The sequence below is a fragment of the Limulus polyphemus genome, unplaced genomic scaffold, assembly GCF_000517525.1.
Source record: "Limulus polyphemus unplaced genomic scaffold, Limulus_polyphemus-2.1.2 Scaffold103, whole genome shotgun sequence".
In the NCBI taxonomy this organism is placed as follows: Eukaryota; Metazoa; Arthropoda; class Merostomata; order Xiphosura; family Limulidae; genus Limulus; species Limulus polyphemus.
In genome coordinates this window covers 391,917-404,130 of record NW_013665713.1, presented here as the reverse complement: position 1 = coordinate 404,130, position 12,214 = coordinate 391,917, and the positions used below count along the sequence as shown (strand labels likewise).

At 30.4% G+C, this 12,214-nt stretch overlaps 1 protein-coding gene across 3 annotated transcripts in view; it reads right to left on the bottom strand.

Moving 5' to 3' along the window:
* Window positions 1-12,214, bottom strand: part of LOC106470339 (remodeling and spacing factor 1-like) — a 77,851-nt gene that overhangs the window by 6,222 nt on the left and 59,415 nt on the right. For 2 of the 3 annotated variants that reach the window (XR_002613178.1, XM_022399667.1), the window contains exons 7-10: window positions 8,369-8,666; window positions 7,218-7,309; window positions 6,289-6,393; window positions 583-661 (exon numbers count right to left, since the gene is read on the bottom strand). Coding sequence is in view for 2 of the 3 variants with exons in the window: in XM_022399667.1 (XP_022255375.1) it covers window positions 583-661; window positions 6,289-6,393; window positions 7,218-7,309; window positions 8,369-8,666 (574 nt within the window). In the remaining variant the exon portion in view is untranslated. Of the gene's footprint in view, window positions 1-582; window positions 662-6,288; window positions 6,394-7,217; window positions 7,310-8,368; window positions 8,667-12,214 lie in introns of those variants that run through there. The other variant, XM_013930899.1, reaches the window with a different exon arrangement.

Below are 12,214 nucleotides of genomic sequence, written 5' to 3'. Positions count from 1 at the left end.
GTGGGTGAAATGCATTCTTCTACTTTTAAAGGTCTCTATTTTTTGGGAGTTGAAAACTAAACTGTAATTTGCATAACAGTAAAGTACTAAAATATATATCATAATACATGTTTGTAGGCAATTACAAATATGTAATTAAGTTGGTAATCATACAAGTAATAAGCATACACAAACCTTTCTATGTAAAAGTTGAAGAGGAAAAAGAAGGGGAAACAAAGGTACAAACAGCAGCAATATATTATTTTATTTTTTGCAAGACAAACAGAAATTTAATAAATTAAACTGAGTGCCATTTGTCCAACTAATAAAAAAACTGTATTATTATTAACAATAATTGTCTTCAAATTCTTTTGCATCAGCACTTCATACACAGACTTGTAGTTGTAGCCAATAAAATATTATGGTACCATTAATTTCATTGCTACCATTGCATACCAATTTAAGAATGTTGATGAAGGTTTAACTCCTAAAAATAATTAACATATTAATTTTACACAATTATAAAACTGTTAACTTGCTACTGACTTAATACACACAGAAAAAGGGAGCTTAAGAGTTATGTTATGGCATGAAGTGATTTACCTGAGTTCTTCACGTTCTTTTTTTTCATCATTTGGTCCAAACTCTTGAGGGTTTCACTAAGCTTTTCACATAACATTTTCTACAAGTTCCAAACATTTGTTTTTTATAAGGATGGTACATGTATAAAATAACTTTACAAAATTTTTTAAGAGCTATTAGCAAGTGACAGAATACATTAAAAAAAAAGACCATCTTTCTTAACACAAGTTATGACACCATATCAGAGGATACTGCATACTATCTTTAAAGAAGTGATTTACCTTTGAAAACACTAATTTTATCAGGTTTCCTGTTTTCTGAATGGTAAAAGCATCCAAGTATATACTAAGACATCTTTTATTAAATTTCTAATTTAATTTTTCTAAATACAAATTAATTGCACTAAAATAAGCTAACCCTATAAGTATACATCAATAATAACAAGAAATATTACAAATAACTTTCAAGCACATTATTATAATCCATGAACGTTATTCTAATGATATGATTAAAATAATGGGTTTTTCAAATTAAAACCCAAGATCTTTTTATAAAAGAAGAAACTTGAAGTATATATATGGCAAGCTACAATATATATCTTTATTGCAATTGATCTTACTTACTAAGATTTAAAAAACTGTGTAGTGGTTTGATCTACTGAAGTCTGTGTGCGAGTTACCATTGGTAATAAAAGACCATAGACATCGAGTTTAATTTAGTAAGTTAACATTGTTAGTACATATACATTTAGCACTGTATTACATGATCTATAAAATACCAATTTTTTTATGAGGAATCATGAGGTGGTTGTATAGGAGACTTATGTTAGTTTGTGATAAACCCAAGTGGTCAAGGTATTAACTGGCTTTTGTTTCATTGTTATTGGCTGAAAATTTGTCATCTATATAGCATAACAAGAACTGTAATGGTTTAAAAGCTGAATTTAATGTGACAGTTTCAATTCTTATTATGAACAAATTAGATGGTACTGCTTAAATATGTCTATTTCCAATCCTAATATCTGTTGACACATGCTCAATATATATTATTGAAATGGAAATTAGAATAAGTGATTGTACAGATAAACAAATCATAAAGATTTTTGTCTGTTATACGAAGGTGTCATTAGTAATACATTCAAGAGCTAATTTTAAATCTTCAGTTATGTTATTAGAACTTTTTTAAAATTTAAGTAAAAGACAGGTTAAGAGTATTTATTTTTTATTTTTAGCAGTTGGATATAATCCACAGTCCAAGATTTCAAAATGGGTAAATAATCTACAATATTCATCTTTTTTTTTTTATCGCAGTCACATCTATTCTTAACAATAGTGATATTATTATTTTCTACTTTTAGCATAATTATTTTTTGACTGTTTTACACCATAAAAAGTGGAATTTTCTGATTTATTTACATTAATTTTATTTTTCTATAATACTTAAGGATTCGGTTAACCTTGTATTTTAGTTCATTTAATGCATTAGTTAGTTGATGGTCTTTAAATCTGTCTGGGAAAATATACTTTCTATAGTTATGGTATGGAAACTTGGTCTTGATTATTGTCTGTTTTTGTTGACTTAATTTCTTGTTGTTGCTATAAAATTAGTAAATTCCATGTAAAATTTTCTAAATCTGTTTTAGTCCTTTTAGTTTGACACATGTATATCTAATTACATGTGCTACTTGTTGCTCTCATAAGAGGTCATGTTCATTTACACATCACATTAGACTTTTAGATACTCCTGAGGGAAGCAGAAGCATGTTATCCACGAAAATGTGTTCAGCAGCATAGTAATAGTTTTTTAATCCATTGTGATCATTCATGAAGCAAACATAGAAGATGGCAGCCAAAGGTAATAAAATTGAATTGAAAACATTTCAAGTTTCTTCCTCTTTATAGTGTGATGAAGAGGAAGAACTCTGCTAATATAATGAAAATATTTACAATGTTAAAGAGTAAATGTTTCCATACTATATCCCTATCATGATGCATCACTTTATGCAAACATTCAATTCACACATTAAAATTCATTTATAAATGTGAATCACCACACACGTATAGATTTTTTCAAGAAAAAGACTGGTTTTAAAAGTCTAATACTGGTACATGGAGGTGAATGACAGCAAAATTCAATCCCGTGAGCAATGTGTTAGACAAATTCCAAACTTTTTTTTTAGTTGAGAAGATAAATACTTGCTGCTCAGCATTTTGTAGAAAAAGACTCTTACTATTATAAATTCACTGAGTTCTTGATTTATTGTAAATTAAATATTTTGAAGTGATGGATAGCAATAGACATCAGGTAGAATAAGTTTACCAAACTTACTATTTTGTGCTTTCAACAACAACAATTGCTGCAATATACAGATTAGGCATACTTTTATTAATATATTGAACTGCCTAATTTTCATCAAATTAAGCTAGTTCTACTTGCATGAAATCATTTTCCTTTAGTCTCACTTAAGATTTCTTTTAGATTCATGAAGTCACTGACAAGCTGGTTCCAGCCTGTCAATGATTACTTAAAACACTATAGGTGACACACTGACAGATCATTTTATTAAGCTACTTTCCTCCAATATTTGCAGAATACTCTATGAATTTCCACATGCGAAATAGAATGATAGTGATGCATCACTTGATGACTTCAGTTTCATAAATGCAATATCATATCATGGCTAGTCTGAAACAACGAGCAAGAGAAAGGACAACTTTCAAAGTAGTATGACAGAACACGTAAATGTAGAGGGAACCTACTTACTGAACAATGTTTCTATGACTTGTAACTCTAAGACATCCATCTTCAGAGTTTATCAACAATGTTAGTATAAGGGAACAAGGGTTTCAATAAGAAAATGTAATGTTTATGTCTATAAGAAGGATCCAAAACAACTATTGATTTTTTTCAAAAATACAGAAATATTCACAAAAGAGCCAATACATTTTATAGAGAAATCTTCCCAATAAACTCATTTATACAATTGTGCTGGTATGTTTTCTTCGGGGAAAACATTCCAGCTGCCATTAATGTTTTGCATGATTTAAACTCATGAAGGATGATTGGGTAACACTTGTTCACACTAGTTGCCTTTCCCTTTTTTCTTCTAATTTTGTAAATGGTCAGAATTGGGATTCTCATTTAAATAAAGTATGTATTGCATAGTGTATTGGAATCTATTGAGATACAAGCAATAAAGTCCATGTCCCTCCTAGCACATTTCGTCTTTTAAAAAAAATGCCAATAACTTTCTCTGACATTTGCCACTGAATTATTTCTAAATTAATAAAAAGAGAAGATTCCAATTTACTGAATGTTATGAGGCTAGAATTGATCAGATGTTGAAAAATTAGACCTCAGTTATATTTTCTAACATTCCTAAAGCTCAACTTGACCAGCTATCAGAATTACTTTAATTATGGCTTAGTTAGAGGGCCAGTTAAATTATATTAGCTTTAGGATACTCTATTTTTGTGCAGAGCAATATTTTGTATTCTAGATTGCATATTTGAATTAAAAATAAAAAATCTTAGGAACACAACCAAAAAAGTAGGCCTAGTGAGCATCAAAGATTTCTGTCTTTTGAATAAAAAATGGTGAAAAAAAAAAGATTCCAGATGTAAAGAATAAATTTCTTGTTTTTATTTATATTTCTGTTTACTGTTATGCAAGTAACTAAAAGGTAAAATTTAGAAACTTATTAGGTTACATAAGGAAATTTAAATGAAGAACAATTTAAATAACAAATTTTCTCAAAATATTCAAATATCCAACACATACACATCACTTGATAAAATTGTAATTTGATTGTGGCAGCTTGTAATTTGATCTGTTGTTTACAGAAAGCTATCTTGTTAGGATAAATGGCTTTTGCTGGACTCCTGGAGAGTTTAAGTGCAACTTTAAAAACATTAAAATTAAATGAAAGTTCTGTTAGCTTTGGCTGTAAAATAAATAGTATGTAATCGTGTTACCATGTGTAGTCATTCTAGAAAAGAGAAAGGGTAAATTAGATATATTTCTTTTTTTTTTCATGTAGTGATTACGAAACTAGTCAGACTGACTGAGGCCATACACAGTTAGTGTTAAGGTAGAGAATATAACAGATAAAATATAAAGGTTCACTGAAAACAAAAAACCTTTGATATTTATTTAAGAGGTTCAAGAGATTAAGCAAATGAAATACAAAAACTGTATTTTTATTCTTAATAAGAAAATCTCCTCACGCTCAAACTGACTGAATAAAGGCTTCATACATTCATAAACAAATTTTTAGTTAAAATATTTAATCAAAAAAATTTTTATTTTGTGTGTATAACAGACTTGTAATTTTTATTAAAAATTTTATAATTTACTGGACATGCACTTAGTAAATTCAGTTGTAGTAGGTGGTTTCATGGTTAAATGGTTATAAATGTCAGTCAAAATTACTAAGATAAGCAAATAGATAAGCAGGGATAAGCAAATAGTAAGTGGTAAACTTAGTTTTTGTGTGTTTTTATTTGTTGATATATTTTTTTAACAAAAGTAACTAAAATGCAAAAATTAAAGACTTATTAGATTAGACAAATGAAAAAAAACAAACAAATTTTGCCATCACCCTTCAAGCAATGCATGATGCAATCTAATCTGTCTATTTATTCTGCTATGCCACCTAGTGATTTACTATTTGTAATGGCTCTTAGACACAATAAAACAATAAGATTAAGTGAATACAGTTGTGAAAAGTTAAGAGGCCTAAATCTCTAAAGATAAATAACTGTAATTGTCTGTAGTCGTTCTAGTAAATAACAAAAACGGTTTTCTTTTTTTATTTCATATCTTTAAACTTTCTAGATGATTTCCCCATTGTTAGTATAAGGGTAGAGAAAATAAGAAATAATGTATAAAATGTTACTGAAAAAACTTTTGATATTCATTTAGAATGTTCTAGAGGTTATGTGAATGAAATATGCAAACTGTAAGATGAAAAAGTACTTTGATTCTTAACATGAAAATTATTTTGCACTCACGCTAGTCAGAGTCTAAATCGGACTCACTTGATAAATGCAAAGATAAATATTTGTAAAAACCAAATAACAATTTTTTAATTTTTGTGTACAACATACTTGTAATGTTGTCTAGAAGCTCTTAGCACATTTTGTGAAGAAACACTTAGTAAATTTGGAACTATAATAAACACTGCTATTCAAAGCTTCACAGAAATAGGGGGTTGGCACAATGCAACAATGCCATTTCCACAGTAAAAATACACTGCACAAAATCATATATTTAATTCCTGAAATGGTGCAGTTTTACTCTTTATATCACACTAACTACTAAATTTCATCTGTTCTCCTAATCAAGCTACAGAACAAATATATATTTATAGCAACTCGTAAAGTATTAAGTAAGAGTATCAACATAATTACTTAAAAATCTTTGATCATGCAGATCATATGTATTTCAATCACCCAACTGTAAAATATTCAATGCATAAACAAACTGTCTTGAAAAATTAACTAAAAAAGGTATCTTTCACTTAGCCACTTGCAAGTTAAGTTCTCTTCTGAGAAGCTTTTTTACTGTTTATAATACTAATAAACTTGTATGAAAATTTAATCTAACTGTGGCTCAAACACTGAAGCCCTGACTAAGATTTTCTTACACATTTTCATCACAATTAACTTTTATTTATAGAGTATATATGACAAGTTATAAAACACAAAATCAGACATCTACACTCACATGTTCACAAGGTGGGCAGTACCAGTTGCCATCAGGAACAATCATCAATGGAGGATTAAGGCATGCTGTATGATAACCCGAATCACACTTGTCACATAGCAAAATCTGGAATATAACATCAGTTACATAACACCCAAGGGGGAAAATCAAGAAAGAATAATAATAATGATACTTGGTCTTGTAAAAAATATACATTTATTTTATAATTTATTGCATAATATAAGCAGAATAAATAATATATATTTGAACATGCTGGAAAGCTACATTCATATCTTCTTTGCAGTTTCAGAGGTTATAACACAAACCATTTATAACAGCTTATACTCTAATCTACAGATATATCTTATTATGTTTTAACTTTTATGGCTTTCCCTTCCATTGCAATGCTGGATCAACAACTCTCAATGCTGGCAACCCCATTTAACAGGGTTTGGAAATTACTTATCTGGTATAATGTTTAATTCTGTTGATAAAACCTTAACCAACACTGAAAGCTTGAACTAAAGGGAATATGCAGACCCCAAAATCATAAATAAAATAATAAAAAAACGTTGTGAAAATAAAAATGATATATCAATTAGTAATTTAATATTCAAGAAATTTTGTATACTCCAATTACAGTCACATCATTTTTTCTAAACAGATATATTCTCAGCCATTTACAATTGTAAACCATTAATCGTTGCACCTATGTACTCCTAAAAAGGTTTTACTAAAAATGATGAGCATTTTTACAAAATAGAGAAATTTAAGCCAACTTTTAGTAAATTATACAAAACATTTTTTGTTCCAATCAAAATTAATTAAAATATTATCATCATGTTAATGAGTGGATGTAAAAAAAAATCATAACGTTTAGCTCTTAAATATTTAGTTTTGGGGTTTAAAAAAAGAACAACCTCTTTTGGTTTTACCTAATCATTACCTACCCATTCTGGGTGATCTTTTTGACCACAGCGACCACAAGGTTTATCATCACCTTCCATTTCACTGCTACTATTACTTTCATTGTCAGAATGAACTGTCAGATAAACAGACAAGTTTCATTTATTCATTTTTTTAAAGTTTACATTTCTGATAGGGTTCTACTTTCATTAACCAGTTACATTAGTCAAGTCAAATTAGTGGTAAAGGATAGTATTTTGATTTTCAAGACATACAGCAAACTTTATGCATCTACACCTAATAACAAATCTATAAACAAAGATCTTTGTAAGTCTAAGATTCATACAGGACATAGTAAATAAAATCTATGGACTTTTCAACCATCAAAATTTAATTATCAAAGACATTATTGGCTGATATTAATCAAATAAATATTCCATACAAATGCATTTAAAACTAAACATTAGTGTAATATTATACTGTTAAATGTAATAGTAATTACCTAATTTAGTTTCTTTTATCCTTTCTATCTGAGTGTCTTATACATTTACTATGTGGTAAATATTCTAAAAAAACATTTAACCATTCAGATTTGGTCTTAAACAAAGAGGGGGGTGAGGTGTTAACTCAGATGGGCTACATCACTGTGCTATAGTTACAGTTGGGATGCTTAACATTCAAAGGTTGAGCAGAGGAATCAAAAGCAGTTAATAATTATATAATAAGTGGTAAAATATAACTTACCACACGAAATGATTTAAAATGAAACTGTCCAAAGGGTGACGTGCAGTCCAAAACAGATGTACTGTTTCATCATTTCATATATTTACACACAAAAAGAAGAATTTTACTTTAAAGTTGCAGTATCTCGTGCCAAATAATAGCATGGAAAAATCACAAATGTTAACATATCCAAACTCTGAACAGCCAAAATAATGTTGAACTGGAAGATAATACAGTAGAAATATAAGAAAATTATTCATCTTGAATGTAAAAAACAACAAAAAATACGTTTTAGTGGGACAACTGCTCAAACAGGGTCAGTATCCTGAAAATGGACAGAACACAGTTTCAATTAAAGGTGGATTAAATAGTTAATAGAATAAAATCTTGTAATTATTTATATAAAGCCATAATAACTACCCCAGTATATGACAACTAAAAATAGAAAATGGTGCAATAAATGTTAAGTTACCTTTCTTAGCAGTTCGAGCTCTTTTTACAATGACTGGTTCTTCATTCTCATCATATTCTTCACAAGCAAACTCATCATAATTTTCATCAAACTTGAGTTCTTCCTCATCTTCTTCTTCTTCCTCTTCTGCTACATGAAATTCTTCTTCTTCACTACTTGATGTAGACTCTGAAGAAACATCCCATGGGTTATAACTGGTACGCTTCTTTCCTCTGTGTCTTTTACGACGACGCTTCTTTTTCTTCTCTTTTTTGTTCTCCTTAGTTTCTTCATCTGGAGGAGGTGCAGGTGGTTCACTCTAAACACACACACCAGCAAGTACAATAAATTATTTCACCATATCTAAATGTTTTTTGGAAGAATTTCCAAGATCATTCTTAAAACCATGTATTATAAATAGTTTGGAACAGAAAAGAAATATTTTGCTTTCTGATAAAAAAATCATCATTATATATCACTGTTGTTGTGTTTTTTTCCACCCGAGGGAGATACAGTAAAAGAACATGCAAATTCATTACACTGAATTAAAAAGTATGAAACTACTGTTCCAACATTGCAACAGAAATACTGCAATGCATAGTAAAAAAAAATTTATACTGAATTTGAAGGTTTCAAAAACAAATATTCATTAACACATACACTCACATCTGACCTAATTCACTACACAGCTATAAAATATGGTCTATGCAACACCTTACTTTTGGATATATGCTTTCTTTCTGAGAGAGAAATAGCTGAAAGAGCTTTCATTAATAACCCAAAAGACTAATTTTCTTTTTTAAGTGTATGTGACTCCTGATGTGATATATAGAATAAAACATCTCTATTTCCTCTATGTTTAATTCTTGGAAATTCTAAAATTGCAAGACAATCGAAAAACTCCCAAAAGCCTTAACGTACAAAACATAAAGTGAGAAGCTTGCCTCACCCCATAAGAGGTGCAAACTCACTATATGTCATACAAAAAAATATGCACACAAATACACAAACAAGATTCGAGCAACTGTCACTAAATGTTTAAATGAAATAGCCATCAGAAGAGCAAGGCCAACCCAGTTAAGTCATAAAAGTTCTCATAAAAAATATATGTCTGAGCATGAAATTAAAGTGTATCCAATAAATATTACAATTTATTTTTACAATGAAACCCAGTAAACTATGAACTGTATCTTCTTGTGGAGTGGGGGTGGGAGGTATTAACAGAGCAAAGGCTCAAAAAAACACAAAAGTTGCCCAGTTGAGGAAGATTAGTGTCGCAAGTATTATGTTACTAAATAGTTCAAACAGAAAATATTAACAAACAAGATTGAACAATGACAAAAGAAATCATGTGAACAGACTCAATGCAACACTATCACTATCAGTAATTTAAGGTTCTAATAATTATACTGCTCATAAACATCCAAGGAAAAAAATTAAGAGATCAAATAACTTGGAACTTATCACTTAATGGAACCAGACCCTAGGATCAGTTACAAAGAAGAGTTACCACCAAGAGCTACGGTGGCTACCCATTCAGGAGGGAAAATGGCAAACCAAAGCAAGAAAGCGAGTAACAAAAGAGGGATAGCCCAACATGACTTCTGAGGATGAATGGCAGAAAGTGGACTAATGAATCAGAAAATCAAGAAAACAATAAAATATTGAAAGCGAGCAGCCTGAGCAAGGATTTTAAGCAATTGGGAATACCTCAAAATACCATGTCTCTAAGCAAATGGGCATGATGAAGGTCCTGGATATAAGAGGAAGGGATATGGACATCCGACTGAGAAGATCCCACAAAGAAAGAAACCAGATCAAAATAGAGATAGGAGAGGATGAAATGGAAACCATAACTGTCCCTACCAAAACTATTAGGATCATAAGGAAAAGCCTCAGCAAGAAGGTGAAGGGCAGAGATAGAGTAAAGGAGAAGAGCAAAGATAGACAAAAATGAACATGTAGCTGGAAAGAAAGACAAGGAAGAAGGAAGAGGAGTACCCCCAATCAAAAAGAAATAACACAAGAGGTCGGGGTTCAAAAATATAAAAGGACCATGACCTGAGGCCATACAAAAGGAATCACAAAAATGAATAGGACAAGAACAATGTGGGCCAATGTAGGGTGGGGACTAAGAAGAACATGAAGCAAAGTAACTAAAAAGACAGTATGATAGACAGGTATAAAAGGTAGAATATCACATACCAATTCATGAGCACAGCAAACACAAAAGAAGGAAGTACCTGGTCCTCATCAGAGAGCAAAGAGCCAGAAACAACGGCCAGAGGTGAAAAATCTGTCTAAAATCATCTAAAAGTGAGGTATGCTTCACAGAGAAAGTAAAAAAACAATATGATTAGGGACTTGAAATAGAGAAGAAAGAGGCAGAAGAGAATGAAACACCTGATGCATGAAAGTGGGAATACCTTCAGTGAACTTGTTGGTACACCATGGTTCATCACAGCTCAATAAGGTCAAAAATACCTCACCACAGAGTGAAATTTGAAACCTGTCACATGTAGGAGTCTGCTCTACTAAGTAAGCTAAAGGAATAACAATTGAATATCAGATTCATAAACAGATAAAATGTCTTCAGCTATCAGTTGCCTGAAAAGGAATGTCTAGACCGCAGGACTTTTTTACCATTTTACATGGCATACATTATTAAAATAAGCCTCAAGTAGAAATGTGATAGCTAGAGAAAAATGAAGTTGCAACCAGGTGGATGGAACAAAAGTGCAATAAGAATAATAGCAATGTAGCATTAAAGAAAGAAAGGCAGTCAATTATGTCAACTATAAACTAAAACAAAATACCACATCTGAACTTAGGCAGTGCCAAAGAAAGAATGAGCCTATGATCATGTGCTAATGCTCACAGGGATTACCATGCATGGAGGTCATGTTGGCCTTCTACTGGTGGAAGGCTCCAGCAATATGACTATTATGTCATAGGGAGTACAGTACACGTAAACACATGTGGGCATGGGAGTTTGATAAAGGCTTGTGGCATGCATAGGAAATTCCACAGCAGTTGCACATGAGGTAACAGCTCTTAGTGGTAGCATCTCTGAATTGCTATTTTCCTAAGTTTTTCATGTCCTCAGTTGATATTAAAAACTATGTTAAGCTGAGAAAGAAACTAATGCATTGATTCAATATAAAGCAAAACCACTTTGGAAAAGAAAAATCAGCAAGAAAACTTGGAAATGTATGAGAAGACATTTGCATAAACAAGAAGCCTATGAAACTGAATACCAAACTGACTGAAACTTTGATATGAATGGTATAGATTTATTGAAAGAGTGTAAGGGAACACCTGATAACTAATAAGAAGAAAATTTCTTAAAAAGATTGTCAAAGAACATGAAAATTTAAGACTGTTAGATGAACTGTCTTTATAATATATGCACAGAGAAGACAACTTGGTATCTTTTCTATTTCTTGTACTTTCTCATTTATTCTCTTCTGTTCATCCCAAAGATATGCCCTTCAACAGTTCTAACAAACAACTTTTTCTGTTGTCACAAGTTATATTCATGAATTATTACTTTTGAAAAACACACGACAAACACATTAATTAAATTTCTGTGATAATTTGGAACTGATAAAAAAAAATATATTTGATGATTCTCAAAATTAGTTTATCTTTGAGATTCCTCTACATACATGAGGAAGAAAGGAAAAACGAAAGATATACAAACTTAAGTTAACTAACCCTACAAATAAAAAGATACATTAAAACATAGTTTTATTTATATAAACTTATATTCCATTACACTCTACACTCAAGAAGGTATTATTATACCCAAAAAAATATTTTAACTTGATATTATTCTTATCAAATCTTAATTATATGCAACTTTAC